Below are 17,046 nucleotides of genomic sequence, written 5' to 3'. Positions count from 1 at the left end.
CAAAAACACGCAACATTAATTGGACACTCTAAATTGCCCCAAGGTGTGGTTGTGACTGCGGCTGCTTGTCTCGACGGGCCCTGCGATTGGCTGGCGACCAGTTCAGGGTGTACCTCACCCGCCTCCTGCCCGTTGACAGCTGGGATAGGCTCTAGCACTCCCCGCGACCCTTGTGAGGATAAGCGGCTAAGATAATGTCAAAGTCGGTTCTGCACAACGGATGACCCTGCCGGGTTTGTTTCTCCGCATTCTTTTAAGTGCAGTAGTCTTGTTACATAACACCCTCGAGATACCACATCACTGAAAATGGCTTCCGTTAAAGGATGGATGTACACAAAATGTCTGGCAAGATGTTGAAAAACTTTCAGTTGGACGTTAATATTTCAGGCATGATTGTGTTGTTCTTCCCAAAGTGTTTTATTCAAGTGAGAATAGCCCAAGAATCGAGAAAAGTGTGTTTTTCAACATTAGATGAATAAAACCAAACACACTGTAACAAATATGAGATATAACAGCATGCATTATCATGTAGCAGTACTCGATATTGGCAAGTATTGTTATGTGGGTACTTGTATTATACATCGATCCATTTTTTTAGCCGCTTATCCTCACAGGGAAGTGCTGGAGCCTATCGCAGCTGTCAACAGGCAGGAGGTGGGGTACACCCTGAACTGGCAGGGCACATCGAGACAAACAGCCGCACTCACAATCACACCTTGGGGCAATTTCGAGTGTCCAATTAATGTTGCGTATTTTGGGGATGTGGGAGGAAACCGGAGTGCCCGGAGAAAACCCACGCAGGCACAGGGAGAACATGCAAACTCCACACAGCCGGGTTCGGGATTGAACCCGGGACCTCAGAACCGTTGTCATGAGCAAGGCTTGCCCACTGCCGGGAGGGGCGTGGCCATGTCTGTCACCGCTCACAACTGTCTCTCAGTTTTTGTCGCTGGCATTTGCCGGTTCGTTGCCTTGCAATAGTGAGTTGCATTCACTGCCTGTGGGACTTTCCGCTTCTACGCGTAAGTTAGAGTAACCCCAGTCACAGCGATTCTGTGCTCTTTTCTTTGATCCTGTCCTGTTGAGTTTGTTAGTTTACCCCAGAGTCATCGGACTTTGGATCCAGCTTAGCCTAGCGTTTCTGTGCCTCTCCCTTGTCGGACTGCTACACCACGTATGACCCTGTTTCCGGAATAAACCACATTGAACATTATGCCTCTGCCTCATAGTCCCGCATTTGGGTCCACCCCCGCACTGTTGGTTCTTGACACTGTGAGACTGAGGCATATATATATATATATATAATATATATATATATATAAATATATATATATATATATATATATATATATATACACATATTATTTATTTATTTATTTTTTTTTTTTTTCAAGCGACATCTTCCCTAGTTTTTGGGTTAAATATTTTCAATATGGCCCACGGGCCGCAGGTTGTTTAGGCCACTTTTGGATGCTTGTTCTGCTCAAATTACATCTGGTGTGTGAGAAATTTGTATGTTTGTGTAATTTTACAAGCCCGGCTGCAGAAAATGAAACCTTTACCACATGAATATTGGGGTGTAATAATACATCAATGTTGAAAAGGTGCAATTCCCCCATGACGACGTTACGGCTTCGTATAATTGGGCGTCTGGCAGGACGTCAGGCCGGTCGGAATGCCCGGGATCGCGTATCTGGGTGGTAATTTCCTGCTCCTCCGACGGCACATTAAATTCCCGTGTCGCGTGGTGTAAAAGAGATAAATACGTGTTTGCTCGAAAATCACTTGACAGATAAGCGGCCGCTCTCGGGATTTTGGTCCCCGGCTCTCCGCTTCCTTGACACGCGCCGATTCCAGATGGCAGAGGAGCTGCCGGGATAAGAGTTGCGGGGGAGATGACCGTGAGTCAACTCTCGGGGAAAAAAAAAAAAAACATGGTAGAGGGGTTGTTAATTACACTCTTCACATGTAAATGGTTGGTCAGCACTCTGTAATCCAACAATGAGTCACGCTGCCATGGATCTTGAGCCCTGGAGGAAGGAAGTTTGAAAACTTTCACACGTGCACATTCTTATGCAGCGTTCGCTCTCAGTGCTCACAAGCTAATAAAGTTCCAGCACCCAAAAAAAAAAAAAAATTCAAAATGCTGAGTTTCAATTGACACCGTCAAGTCTCTTAATTATTATTGCGGGCGTAGTTTGCAGCGCGGACCTGATGTAACGACTTCGGAGGGAGAAAAGATGAGAAATATTTGTCAGTGCTTTAATGAAGGCAAGAATTTTGGCGTCGGTTTCTGATCGATTGAGATGTTTCATTACATTATAGAATAACCAGGGCCACGTACAGTAAACAAAAATGAATTTAGATACATATTCCGGGTAAGTAGGTGTGCAGAAATTCTTTAATTCTCTCCATGCAGGTATTTTATGCGAATCTATCCATTTAATTATCCATCCATCCATCCATCCATTTTCTTTGCCGCTTATTCTCACGAGGGTTGCGGGGCATGCTGGAGCCTATCCCAGCTGTCAACAGGCAGGAGGCGGGCTACACCCTGAACTGGTTGCCAGCCATCGAGGCAAACAGGCGCACTCACAATCACACCTAGGGTCAATTTAGAATGTCCAATTAATGTTGCATGTTTTTGGGATGTGGGAGGAAACCGGAGTGCCCGGAGAAAACGCACGCAGGGACGGGGAGAACATGCAAACTCCACACAGGCGGGGCCGGGATGGAACCTGGGACCTCAGAACTGTGAGGCCGACGCTTTTTACCAGCTGAACCACCTATTATGTGCAGTTTTGCTTAAATACTGAATACATATTTTGTTTTATTAATTATTTTCTCGGTGCATTGTTTTTCAGTTGCACCAATATGGGCTGCACAATACAATGTATTTATAAAAGATTTTAACGTATTAAAGTCCAACCGGATGGCACGGTGGAACAACTGGTTAGAGCCTTGGCCTCACAGTTCTGAGGACAGGGGTTCAAATCCCGACCCCGCCTGTGTGGGGTTTGCATGTTCTCCCCTTGCCTGCGTGGGTTTTCTCGGGGCACTCCGATTTCCTCCCACATCCCAAAAACGTACAAGATTAATTGGACACTCTTAAATTGCCCCGAGGTGTGATTGTGGGTGTGGCTGTTTGTCTCGATGTGCCCTGCGATTGGCTGGCAACCAGTTCAGGGAGTACGCTGCCTCCTGCCCGATGACAGCTGAGATAAGCTCCATCACTCCCCGTGACCCTCGTGAGGATAAGTGGCCAAGAAAATAGATGGATGGATTAATTGGAGCGTCTAAATCGCCCCGAGGTGTGATTGTGAGTTCAACTGTTGTCTGTCCACATGTGCCCTGGGATTGGCTGGCAACCAGTCGAGGGTGTACTCCGCCTCCTGTCCGATGGCAGCTGGGATCAGCTCCAGCACTCCCCGTGACCTTCGTGAGGATAAGCAACTCAGAAAATGGATGGATGGATGAAACCTTGGCAAATCCTCAGCATGAGCACTGTAACGTGACCCAGAAAACAACAAACAAACAAAACCTCAAAATTTTTCCGCAACTTTTGACACGCACACGGTAATAATCGGGATATTCAATTACGAGCGTCGGGTACTGTTATTCTCTGAAGCCATCGGGTATCGATGTAGCTGGTGCTACAGCGAGCCGGCAAATTACGCGCGTCAAAAGGACAGAACGGTCTTTGTAAAGGATTATCAGGTGCAATTGGAATTTTAGGTATCAAAAGCACGAGATCAGTGAGTACTAAAATGTTAATACTGTTAACCGTCTTGAAAAAGTTACATCAAACATCCTTGGCTAATATCTAAAAATAGTTTCATAAATGTACCACGTCCTTGGGAGTGCTGCTGAGGACGCAAATTGACTCGACACACGACGAGGCAAGCGCGACGACACGCGAGCGCGGCCGCGCCAGAGGAGAAAGCTCCAGAATGTAAACAAATCGCTAATCTGACTTTAGCCAAGCGGCCAGCGCCGGCGAGCGCCGCCTCGCTACGATAAACGAAAAGTGGATTTGGGCAAATCCAGACATAAGCCCCGCGAGCGTGTAACCACAAAAAGACAAGGTCAACACAACAGATACGGCGCGCCACTCATAGCAACTTGTGAAATTATGGGATACGTTTCACTTTTGGAAAACGGACGTGTAGAAAATTGCCTTTTTCGATGGCTTGGACGCAAAAAAAGTTGGACTTTCGGCACGCTCGCCGACCTGTCGAACATCGAACTACCGGGTGACACCCACGTCACTCACGTCAAAGCCACCGAGGTAAGCAGAGCTGCACTGATTAACATGCGCTAACTAGCACGTTAGCATAAATTCTCATCTGCCCCGTGCAGTTATCGACTCGGTGATGGTGTCATATTTGTTTGGTGACGCGTACGTGCAGCTCATGCACAAAGTGCGGTGCGGGAGCATTGAGTGCTGCTCTCTTCACACTCAAGTTACTAAAAACAACTTGAGGAAAAGCTTTCAGTTGTGGGAAAAATTGCAAAAAATGTCCTCTTTGAAAGTTCAAGCCTGTAGGAGCAGGATACCACCACAGTGGGTCACTGTTGGTGCGGGAGAAATTCATTGCAATTATGAGGCCGTTTGCAGCTATTCGCCTTATTTTGTTCACATTCCGGGTAACATCAATAAAAAAATGAAATAATGGATGATTAATAAGGGAATACGGAATTATATAAACACTGCAAAAATGTTATTTGGAAAACTGACGCCAATAAAATGTTCCTTTTTTTTTTTTTAATCGCTTCATTTATGTGATTATTTGCGACAAAGCAATAAATAAATACCACAGCGTGCGCTCGCCGTGGACATTTTGGCACGAGCGTGCGTGCATGTGCGGCATGAGGCCGCAAGACGGATATTACATAAGAAGCTCATCAGTGGGGTAGTGGCCCACGCACGCCGCATCCTCGGTGGGATCTCTTTCTGTTCATCCGCCTTTTTCGCCGGATGTAAAGAGCAAAACGGCTGAAGCCGCTCGCCGCAGAAGGGAAGCAGCAAATTTGGGAGGATATTTTGCCATTTGGACCGTCTATGCAAATCAACGCCGCCAGAAAATGGGGGACATCAGGGGTAAAAATCCAGTAAAATGGCCACAGGCCACAATGCAGTTTTTCCTAGCAGAATAAATACAATCCAAATGCGATGTATTTCGGTCTTTGGCCACGGGCTGCCTTTCAACAGATGGCGGCGAATTGTGTGCAGTCATGTAAAAACCACGAGGTAGTTGACCTTTAACACCAGGCCCCGTGGGCTTTACACCCAAACACGCGCAGCTACAGAATCCCGCTTTGCGGATGCAAGTCCGGTTCTACGCAGAACGCCACGCGTCTATACGTAGGGCAGCTTAAAAAGGTGACATTCCACTTCCACTTGGCGGAGGCCGTGGGGCTATTTTGCCGGATTCCGAATGACAAATTGCAAGGATATTGCGGGGGCTCAGGAGGCAGAGTGACGGTCGGCTCGAAATCTTTTCGACCTCTGGCTCCATTCAGAGACCGTGTCGAGGCGTCCTTGAGCAAGAAAGCGTACCCGTCCGTGTTAGTCCAGATGATGGCTGCATGGTGTCCAAATTTGACAAATGAATCCAAGTCATGTAAGGGGGACTGCAATCTGTATATCTCGCTATATGTGTGCTATCTAAAAGTCTAAAATTTGGATGTTGGGGAATCTGACAGTGGATGCCCAAAGAAGGACAAAGTGCACGTCCTACAGAGGTCGCGACAGAATCTTTTTCAAAGATTGTCATCTCTGTGTGAAAATGCAGAATAAGAGTTGGCAGTATACTGCCGTTTAAAGCGAAGCATAAAAAAAAAAAAAACGGAAAAAAAAAACGAGATATCGCTCATGCCTGAAGAAAGGCAAAATGCAAGTCGTACAAAAATGAAGAAAGAAAAATGGGATAAAAGCTGTCGCTGAGTCAACGAGGCAAAAAGAGGCAAAAAAAAATGGACTGTCATGACTTCAGTAACACCAAGTCGAGAAACATCCACGCGATGACATCTCCTGGTACGACGTGGGTGTGGAAAAAGGAGTTCAGAACCTTCCGAATGCAATACAGTGAATACTCGGCTCTCGAACGTCTCCGTTCTCGAACAGATCAGTTTTCGAACGAAGATTTGCATCAAGACCCGGAAATAACATAACGCGCGCGGCTCGAACAGCTGACCCGGGACGTGCTTTGTTACTGTGAATTTGAACGCACCGCGAAAAAACACAGAAATAACGTAACGCGCGCGGCCCGACCAGCTGACCCACGACGCGCGTTGTTATTGTTTATAACGCTGCCTCTGTATGCAGACGTAGGAAATATCAGTTTTAGAACAAACCAGTTCTCGATCCGGATTCTGGAACGGATTGTGGTCGAGAACCGATGTACTGTACTTCGCTATCAAAAAAAAAAAAAACCTAACCCTAATCCTAAATCCATATCATTCATAAATGATAGTAAAATGTATGTTGGTAGTTGAAGAAAAGAAGAAATAGTGTTAATCGGTCAGAGAACAAAAAGAGCTTTTGACCCGAGGTATGTGCGTCACTTATATAATTTTAGGCGTGACGAGTATGCTACAAATGTTGCATGCATGCAGAGATGAGAGATTTACTGCATGCCATACGGCAAAGAAACTCATAGTTGGGATTTCAATTGGCCCAAAACTCAGGTGGGAGAGGAATAATTGGTTCAGTCTATCAATGGTGCTCGAGTCCGAGAGGTGTTTTGCTCCCAGGCTGGGATGATTCTACAAGCCGCTGTGGGACAAAAGAGCGTGGGACCGTGTGCCCCCCATGTCGCGCATTGTCGCGAGCAGTCCTCATTTCCCAACAGATGGAGCGAGGTCGGCGGGTCAGGAGCAAACGGCCGCGTGCCGATCGGCCGCCTCCGCTCGCGAGGCGGCCCGCAAAAACCACCTACTCGCCCGTCCGGTTCCCCCGGGCAGAGCGGTTGCCGGGGCAACCTACGTCGAAAACCCCGGCGTACCCGTTTGAAGCGGCAAGACAAACGGTTCCAGTGTGTCATTTGTTGGGGGGGCTCACAAGTGCATCGAACGGCAGGTGAATTCAAGTCCAGAAGTAGGACACGCGCGTAGCGACGATCCCAATTACAGCGAAGCGTCAAGATGGGAGACGAACGTTGACACAAAAGCCAGTTTTTGTTTTTTTTTCCCCGCGGAGATCTTTCCGAGCGCTCTGCCAGTCGCACATTTCCTGCGAAGAAACGTGTCGCGCACACGCCGACACGAGTCACTTTGCACTCGGCAATTTAGAGGAGCACTCAAACAATCGTTTACTGCGACTCCGCGCGAAGCGAGGCAGGCCCCGTAGCTTGCGTCCGTCGACGCCATTCATCAGCCTCAGTGCGATCGATCAATACGTTGAATATCCACCCATCCATTTTCTTTTGCCGCTTATCCTCACGAGGGTCGCGAGGAGTGCTGGAGCCTATCCCAGCTGTCAACGGGAAGGAGGCAGGGTACACCATGAACTGGTCGCCGGCCAATCGCAGGACGCATCGAGACAAACAGCCGCACTCACAATCACACCTAGGGGCAATTTAGAGTTTTTGGGAAGTGGGGGGAAACAAAACCCACGCAGGCTTGGAGAGAACATGCAAACTCCACAAAAAAAAAAAGGGGGGGGGGCAGGATCGAACCCAGGCCAACCAGATGAGCAATTGTTGAATATTTAAAAAAATAAAAATAAAATAAAAACGTCTATACCCTCCTGCTCAAATGGAAGGCTCAGCCCGTCCCATTTTAGAGCATTTTGACACCCTTTATAGACACCCAAACTGTTCTGAGATGACACCAAATATACAAAAAGAGAGAGTAGACCTTCTTCTTTCACCACACAAATAAAAATGGACCGTAGTTTTTTTTACATCCTTTAGCATTCAGCAGCAGAAGATGGCTTGGCTTCACCGAACGGTGGCGTCACCATCGTAAAGAGAGTCGGAATTTGACGCTAATATGTTATAATTTGTGACATGTCCATCTACAAAACAACCAAAACAAGACTGAGAAAAGAATTTTGACGGCCAAGTAATTTATTTACAGATATTCAGGTAGAATCGCCACCTTTGTGGAGTTTGTATTTTCTCCCCCGTGCCTGCGTGGGTTTTCTCCGGGCACTCCGGTTTCCTCCCACGTCCCAAAAACATGCAACATTAATTGGACACTCTAAATTGCCCCTAGGTGTGATTGGGAGTGCGACTGTTTGTCTCGATGTGCCCTGCGATTGGCTGGCAACCAGTTCAGGGTGTACCCCGGCTTCCTGCCCGTTGACAGCTGGGATAGGCCCCAGCGCTTCCGGCAACCCTTGTGAGGACAAGCGGGAAAGAACATGGATGGATTGATGGATGGATATTCAACTAAGAAATGCACCATGAGTTAGCGTTAGCCAATTATGCCATGAAATAATTCATTTTTTGTCACTACAGATACTACATACTTTCTGGCAGCAATTGGCACGCGTAAACTTGTCGGACTTCCTACGTGCTTTCATTTGACCCCCTAATCTTCATCTTCAACTCAAAAGCTGTGCTCATCTGACGCCGCCGCCGCCATGTTTTCATGTTTCATCGGACCGGGACAAAATCTTTACCAAAAAAAATTTACATCAGTAACTGTATATATGGCAGACCTCTAAAAATAGCACTTATTGTAAAATGTGAATATAGTGTAATATATTGTAAATATTACTAAATGTCCAAAATTTCCATCTCAGACCTGATTGAATCGATTCCGCACAATGGATGAGATTATTATTGTTCTGCGCTCCTGCTTCCATGCCAACGTTGAATAAGCAAGAATAATGCCGCCCCAGAGCAGATGAGACCCAATTACTGCTTTTATGCCACGAAAATGTAGAAAAGGTGGGAGACCCTGCAGAAGAGCGCCATTGTTTGCCCGACAAGAAAGGAAATGTAGCATTTGGTCGAGCGCAGCTGCCGCCGCATCCATCAACGCCCGGCCGTCTGTCAAAGGGAAAAAGGGGCGTGATACGCACCGCCGACCGCACGGCGCACACACAAGACCGCACGAACGTGAGCGCGCGCGGCTGGATGCCGATGGCACGCTCATCAGCGTCACCGCAGACGAGGCCCTCGCCGCACGAATCGCAGCGGGGGGGCACGGAGATGGAAGACAAAAAGAATGGAGAAAAAATAAGACTTTATAGCGTGCAAACGACAAAACTTTTTTTTTTTACCCCCGGTTGATAACTAAACTCGACCACCACGCGCGCTCACAAACAACAACCTGACGTCTCCATTGAGCTTTCCAGGGCCGTTGTGTTCCTTTCTTCCCCATCTGTAAACGCAACAGAGCGCCGCTGTCACGCTCGCTGCAGCCGCCCACGTTCACCCTCGCCGAGCGCCACAGAAAGGAGAGCCGGGGAGGGATGGAAGTGGGAGGGCGGAAGGAGATAAAACATCGCTTTTCACAGCCAGAGACTGACGATACATTATGGGAGGATGGACTATATTGCTGTTTTTCTCCCCCACCCCCCTCCAATGCACCACACCAACCAACCAAACAATGGCGTGTACATACTGGACCAACACTCCAGGTGGCCTCGCCAGACCTTCATTACTGCAAGCGGATCCAGTAGGAAACTCACGGGCAGAATGGCCACGCAGAAGATTATTCGCCGCTTTATACCTAATGCTCAAATGTTAAGCTGCAAATGAAAGTACATACTGCAATGTCAGTTTCCTTTCTGATACTACACTGAGACAGGCAGACAGTGTTTTTTCCCCCTCTGGTGAGAACAATATTGATTTTTATTTCTCTCCTAGAGATGACATTTTTTCAACACAATGAAAGACTGCAATGTCACACGATGCTGGAAGCTGTTTTAAAAAAATTAAAACTGCTACTATACATGGAGGCACGCAATGGAAAGGAGACGAATGAAGAATAGCAGAAGTAAAACAGAGTATATGTGCGTGAATGAGAGGGGCGGGGGGTGGGGTGGGGCTCCAGGGAGAAGAGATCGCAAGGGTGGACGACTTCAAATACTTGGGGTCAACAATCAGACCAATGGAGAGTGTGGTAAGGAAATGAAGAAATGGGCCCAAGTTGGGTGGAACAGAACCAACACAAGGTGTCTGGTGTTCTATGTGACAGAAGAGTCTCCACGGATTAGAGACGGTGGCACTGAAGAGACAACAGGAAGCCGAACTGGAGGGGGCAGAAATGAAGATGTTGAGGTTCTCGCTCGGATAGGATTAGAAATGAGTTCATTAGAGGGACGGCCAAAGTTGGATGTTTTGGAGACAAGGTTAGAGAGAGCAGACTTCAACGGGTTGGACATATCCAGAGGCGAGAGAGTGAGTACATTGGTAGAAGGGTGCTGAAGATGGAGTTGTCAGGCAAAAGAGCGAGAGAAAGACCACAGAGAAGGTGGATGGATGTTGTGAGGGAGGACATGAGGACAGTGGAAGATGCACGAGATCGGCTTTGACATGCTGTGGCGACCCCTAATGGGACAAGCCGAAAGTAAAAGAAGAAGATTACAAATCAATTCAAATACGTCCATTTTCTGCAGTTCTAGTGAACTGGAGCCTACAACAGCTGATTTTGGGAAAGAGATGGTCGAAACCCCTGGACAGTCACCAGTCGACCATGGTATTTATAGACAACAATTTACACTCACGGTCACACCTAATTTTGAGTCTTGAATGAATTCATGTTTAGGGAGTGTGGCAAGGACGCAAGCACAAGACACCATCAGCGTTTCAAACCCAGAAACTTCTTGTTTTCCTTTCGGCTTGTCCATCTTTTTCCATCTAAGGCTATCTTGTGTATCTTCCTCTCTAACATCCACAGTCTCCATGTCCTCCCTCACAACGTCCATCAACCTTTTCTTTGGTCTTCCTCTCCCCCTTTTGCCTGGCAGCTCCATCCTCAGCGTCTCTGCACATGTCCAAACCATCGAAATCTGCTCTTTCTCACCTTGTCTCCAAAAAATCCAACTTTGGCTGTCCCTCTAATGAGCTCATTTCTAATCCTATCCACCCTGTTCACACCGAACTCAATATCTTCATTTCTGCCACCTCAACTTCTGCTTCCTGTTGTTTCTTCAGAGCCACCGTCTCTAATCCCTACATTATGACCGGCCTCACCACTGTTTTATAGACTTTGCCCTTCATCCTAGCAGAGACTCTTCTGCCACATATAACACCAGACACCTTCCGCTAACTGTTCCACCCCGCTTGGACCCAGAAACTCTCAACTGTGAGCGAGATGCGCAAAGCTGCAAGGTAGGTAGGTGCATTAGCCTAATAACTAACTAACTAACTACTAACTATTATGATTACGACCTTCTGCTCCCACAAAACAATACCAAAACAGCTACCAATGAGAAGCAGTACAGTTGTAAAACTGCGGCAACACACAACAACAATCATTTTTACTTCATAAAAGCCTAAGCCCAAAAAAAAATAAACATCAGGAACAGCGACGCAGATCGACGGAATTTCTCAGATTATTTTCCACAAGTGACCAGGCATAAATCGCGGGACTCAAATCGAAGTTTAATGATGCAACGGACAAAACAAGCACATCCAAATTATGCTTACTCGGCCATTCAAATGTCAAAAACAGAGACGGACACATGAATTAAATAAACCACCACAGTTTGTAACTGATAACGTTACACATTGGAAATTATTGCTCGGTCGGTGCTCAACGCGAACAGTTGTGCCTCGCGTGAGGATCGGCGTTCAAATTGCGGCTTGGTCCCACATTGTGGGATGAAATCTCTGATACCCGTATGAATAATTGTCTACGTGTGTCCTGCATTTGGCGAGCAACCTGTCCAGATTGCGGCCTAATAATAAAACAGCTGTGACGGGCTCCAACTCATCCAAGATCACATAAGGACAAAAGAAAATGTATGGAAGATGATAAAAATAGCATATCTGCAGTGGACCAGTATCTGTACATAACTTCGCAGGGTCCACTGTAGGTTCGTTAGCCTTGACCGACGCATTCGGGCTCACGAAAGAAGCGTCAAACGTGGAAAAAATGCGGGTCGTCATGTGCAAACAGAGTGTGCAAACAACCGCCGAAGGCCCAGCCCACTTTTACCATCCCGCAGCGATCCTGCTGAGAGAGGGGGAAATCAGAGAGCCACAGTCTCCACCGAGTACTCCCCCCCACAACCATGTCCCAAAATGAAGCTCGCTTGGCACCGCGAAAATCTCATTTTCCGCTAATCCCGTTGACACTCGAGCCGACGACGGTTTGTTCGACGTCCCTAAATGTCGTCTTACCCCGAAGCTCTTGGCTCATCTTCTGCCGCGGACTTTGCTAACTTCGTATTTTTCCCCCCCAGGAGCCTTTTTGCTACAGTTTGTCGCCGCTTCTTGTTTGAGTAACGTTGCTTGCGCGCCTTTTCAACGCGGTATGCGTGAAATAAAGTCAGGGGACCTGAGCACAGCGGTCTGGACGAGCTGCCAATCACGCTTGGAGTTGACTGTGACCCACATTACTGCAGGGGGAAAATCCATCCAAGGAGGGATGAGCTTTTCATCGTGAGGTGATGGGGGGGGGACGACACTATTCGGTACTTTTTTTTTTTTCTAAAAGGCTCCTCATCTTCCGTGTGCAGTCGTCCGAGGTGAAGCCAAAGCCACTAGCAAGAAGATAATCAGATGTATTGGCAGCAGAAACTGACTGAGTGCTGACCCAAAAATGATTTCTCCATGCAGCCTCCATTCCATCTGGCTTACCAAAAGCACACTAAGAACAATTTTTTTCTTTTTTTTTTTTTTTTTTTGCCACGGCCTGCTCTACAGACGCAAAACCGAGGCCGTCGCGGAGAGCCCGTTTCGCTTTCTACCTTCCCCTCATAGAAGCAATTACCGAAAAACAGTATTGAATCAAAACGACAAGAGGGTCAAGGCTAAACAGGATCTGCTTGCACCCGCCATTATGAGCGCCGAGAATAGCTTTTGTTGATAAAGAGGGTGCTGGTGTCCGGCTGCGCAAAAGTGCACAGCAAGCACGCGCGTCGGCGCGGTACGTCTTTGGGCTCATTATTTTCACAGCCAGGTATTAAGACAGCGCGAGCGCGCTCATTTACCGCGAGGAAAGAGGGCGACGACGTCGAGTTTAGTGCTCTCGCGAGGGTAGCGTGACGACAATAAAACACTAATCTCGGACGGAAAACACATCCTAACGGCTTTAAATTTGATCCGATGAGGCTTATGACTATGACAAAGGTATCGGCTCGGCTGATGTTTACACCGTCAAATTTTACACCTGGAAAACTGTGAAAAACGGACCATTCGGAAAAAGAATCACCCGTGTTTACTTCTTCCGGGAGGAGACACATTTGATTCAGAAAAGGTCGAAGGTCAACTGCGGCAAAAAGTGGAGATTGCCGAGTATGTGTAATGGTGTGATGTTGTGCGCTATAACAGCGACAAGGCGTGGAAGCGCGCTCTTATTTTGAAAGGCAGCACGTGCTGTGGCATTTCTTCTTTTTTTCCGTTCTTTTTGATGCTATTACTGATGTCAGGAATTGGGTGTTGAAAAATGTTCACGGTAAAGGGCAAAAATGCAGTTGACGTGTTGTGGGAAGATCTGAGAAACACAGGAAGTCGGCTGCGCGCTTTATTTTGAAGCCACATTTATCGGGCGGCTAGACGAGATCACTTCCTCTTGTGTTTCTGACTTCTACGTGCAAGGTTTGTTTTGTTGTAAAAAGCGAATATAAGTGAGTTTCAAATGTCTGCAAAGCGGGTGTAGTGTTGAATGAGTTTCATTCATTTTACACAAACTCGCTAGCTGGAGAAGGGGAGACGTCGTCAAGGTCTGTGTGGTGACCATGTTTTTAAGGTTGCAGAGCTTTGAGGGTCTTTGTGAAGAGAGCTCTGTGAACATTTGTGAATATGTCTCCTTGATAATCCAGAGAGAGGATTAAACCAGGTTGAGACGGGCCAACGTGTGTGTGTCTTCTCATTCATCATACAAAAAAATACACAACACAGAATTAGACCTGCTCCATATCGAGTTGCAGTGTCCGCAGCTGAGGGGCTACAATTGGGTGCACTAATGTCACTGTGTGTTTATTTTTGCCAAATCAACTTGTGCTGTCGTGACGACACGTTACTATGTGAAGCCACATAGACACAAGGCCTTCTTTTCTTGGTCTCTTCTGGTCAATGAATTCATAAATGTAACTGAAAGATACAGAAAAATGTGCGTTACACTGTGCACTGTGTGCCATTGTGCAAAGTGCAGGTAGCTAGCTTATTTATGCGAAACACAACAATAGCTGTATCAACGATTGCTCGTTTCCATCGAGCTTTCAAATGAAATATATTTTTTTAAAAAATTGTGACCTCAACCTAATGTCTGTGAACATACAATACTTACAAAGACGAACGTTTCCCAAGGTTCAAACATTTCATTCAGCGTAATTATGAGTTGTTCTCAGACTTAATGTTCACCAAGCTCATATTTTTGCGGAGATACATCAAAGATCCTCTACAAACGTTCAGAGCACTCACTCCGCAGAGAAACTGAATGATCCTCACAGGTCAAGAGGCGTCATTCTGATGCCTTTTCTTTGAAAATATTTTCAAACATTCCATCATGAATTATACATATTTTTAACTAACTTTTTAACCGACATATTTATCCGATGAAATATACAAATCATGCATCCTGAAATGACAAGGGTCTCCACCTTTTGACGCTCGGCTGTTGGCCGCGGCATGTATCAAGAAAACGGGCCGCCGCAGCAAAGACTGCTGAGTACATTGCTCACAAGAGCTGAGAAAAATTATAATAAAATATTAATAAACGTAAAATAATTTTAAAAACTGGATTCAGTCGACTTCAATAATAGGTTCACGTAGAATTTCAGACACGGATGAAGTACTTAATGAAATATTTATCGGAAAATCGATTCTGAAAAAATTTGATCGTGACAGATTTATCGTATGTAGCTGCGTATGCGCAGCTCTCACAATGACAACAGATTCCCAGCATGCACCACTGCAGAGGGCTTCTTGAATGTAAGATGTCAAAGTGTTGAAGAGCTGGAGAAGTGCTCTCCATTTTGCTTCAAGACACAATAAACGCACAATCGATGAAACACAATCACAGTGATTACCGATCAATTATTACCCCCATCCCTACTTGAAGCGGCCGGTTTTGGCGATGTGAAAAACTCCAAAAGAGACGTGCCGAGGAAAAGAGGCGTTATGTTATTTCCAATACAAAATAAATGACTTTGTTTGTTTGCAAGGCATTTTAACTGATGCTTCCCTGCCGCCCGTGACTAATCCAAGCTCAGGAGATTTGTTCTCACGGCCACGTTTTGGGTGCCAAATGAGCTGGATGTCGTCTTGTCGAGCGGCAGGGGCGACCTACGTCAGGGCCGCGGGCCCGCGTCCAACGCCAGGGTCGGACGGGTCGCGGGACAGACAAGTGTGAAGTGCAAAAAGGCCATTTTCCCCACCCCTCGTCCTCCAGGATTTTCCGCCCTTTGCCCGAGGCTGGCGCTCCACCAAGCCTGAGAATTTCATTCTGCCACCAGGCCAGATCCTGGCATCCTCTCCAGATGGTGGAGAACGGCGGGATGAGCAGGGAGATTAGGAAGAGAGTGATGACTGGTTCCTGAGTGCACATCCGGTGGCTCACTCATCTACCCCCCCCCCCCCCAACTCCCTCCCCCTGTACCACGCCAGCCAATGCAAAGACTGGATGCTTGCCTGTCAGTGCATTTCCGCAATGTGTTCGGCTGCGTATTCGCAATCATGACTCGATGGCGTCCAGCATGTCACATGGAGAAGAGTCCAGTCATCCTCAATTAAAGTTGAAGAGGCTCAAGTTGTCACTGTCCAAAGAATATCTCATTCATCTCCACATGATAATCCTTCTGACTTTTTATCATCCATCCATTTTCTTTGCCGCTTATCCTTACGAGGGGCGCGGGGAGTTATGGAGCTTATCCCAGCTGTCAACGGGCAGGAGGCGGGGCACACCCTGAACTGGTTGCCAGCCAATCGCAGGGCACATGGAGACAAACAGTCGCACTCACAGTCGCACCTAGGGACAATTTAGAGTGTCCAATTAATGTTGCGCGTTTTTGGGATGTGGGAGGAAACTGGAGTGCTCGGAGAAAACCAAGTAGGCACTGGGAGAACATTGCAAACTTCACACTGGCAGGTCGGGATTTGAACTCGGGTCCTCAGAAATCTAAGGCCAACATTGTACCAGGTGATCCACCGTGCCGCCCACTTTATATCATTCTTACATGAAAATGTACACGCACACAATTGAAAAGTGATTAAAAGAGGACAAAAACTAATTCAAGTGCAGACTGAGGGCGGCGAAATGGACACCGCGGGCTACATTTCTGCAGTGTCCTGAGCTCGAGCTCGTTAGCTTTACTTTTTCTAATGTCAACTACATTTGTCAAAAAAAAAAAAAAAGTATTTGTGGTGTGTTTTTAGGAAATGTGTAGCTGCAAAAACAAGAAGCGAACCAATTTCAGTGGAGACTAAGAGCAAAAATGGACAACTACAGCAAAGTGCACACTATGGTGGATTATACTGTGGCTTCCAGAGTACTGTATTTATGTAATATCTTCGTACTCATACAACTCTTTTGTGGAGTCATGTCCATCCATCCATTATTTTTTTTTTGCCGCTTATCCTCACGAGGGTCGCGGGGAGTGCCGGAGCCTATCCCAGCTCTCAACGGGCAGGAGGCGGGGTACACCCTGAACTGGTTGCCAGCCAATCGCAGGGCACACGGAGACAAACAGCCGCACTCGCAATGGCAAAGCTGCACTGAATCATACATTTCGTCGGTCCGAGCCGCCCGAGGAGTGACAGGGAGAACGCAAATCACAGCGATGCTCTCAAAGCTAATGACCCCGCCGCATAAAGTGGCATGGAAAGAATTGCACTATTTTCTCAAGGGTTTGGAAGACTTTCAAGGGCGGGACGCTCCAGCCAAGGTTCTGCCGTGTGTGGCACAGGAGGAATGCAACCG

At 47.0% G+C, this 17,046-nt stretch overlaps 1 protein-coding gene across 3 annotated transcripts in view; it reads right to left on the bottom strand.

Moving 5' to 3' along the window:
- The window catches only part of agap3 (ArfGAP with GTPase domain, ankyrin repeat and PH domain 3), a 151,296-nt gene that overhangs the window by 109,142 nt on the left and 25,108 nt on the right, over window positions 1-17,046 (bottom strand). Inside the window, exon 1 of one of the 3 annotated variants that reach the window (XM_061840406.1) lies at window positions 9,286-9,866. The exons of the other annotated variants lie outside the window; for them this stretch is intronic. Coding sequence (XP_061696390.1) covers window positions 9,286-9,298 — 13 coding nt within the window. The 5' untranslated portion in view covers window positions 9,299-9,866. Of the gene's footprint in view, window positions 1-9,285; window positions 9,867-17,046 lie in introns of those variants that run through there. 3 annotated transcript variants of the gene reach the window in all.

Source organism: Syngnathoides biaculeatus, chromosome 13, assembly GCF_019802595.1.
Source record: "Syngnathoides biaculeatus isolate LvHL_M chromosome 13, ASM1980259v1, whole genome shotgun sequence".
NCBI lineage: Eukaryota > Metazoa > Chordata > Actinopteri > Syngnathiformes > Syngnathidae > Syngnathoides > Syngnathoides biaculeatus.
The sequence above is the reverse complement of the archived record's forward strand: the minus strand, read 5'-3'. Positions and strand labels throughout refer to the sequence as shown.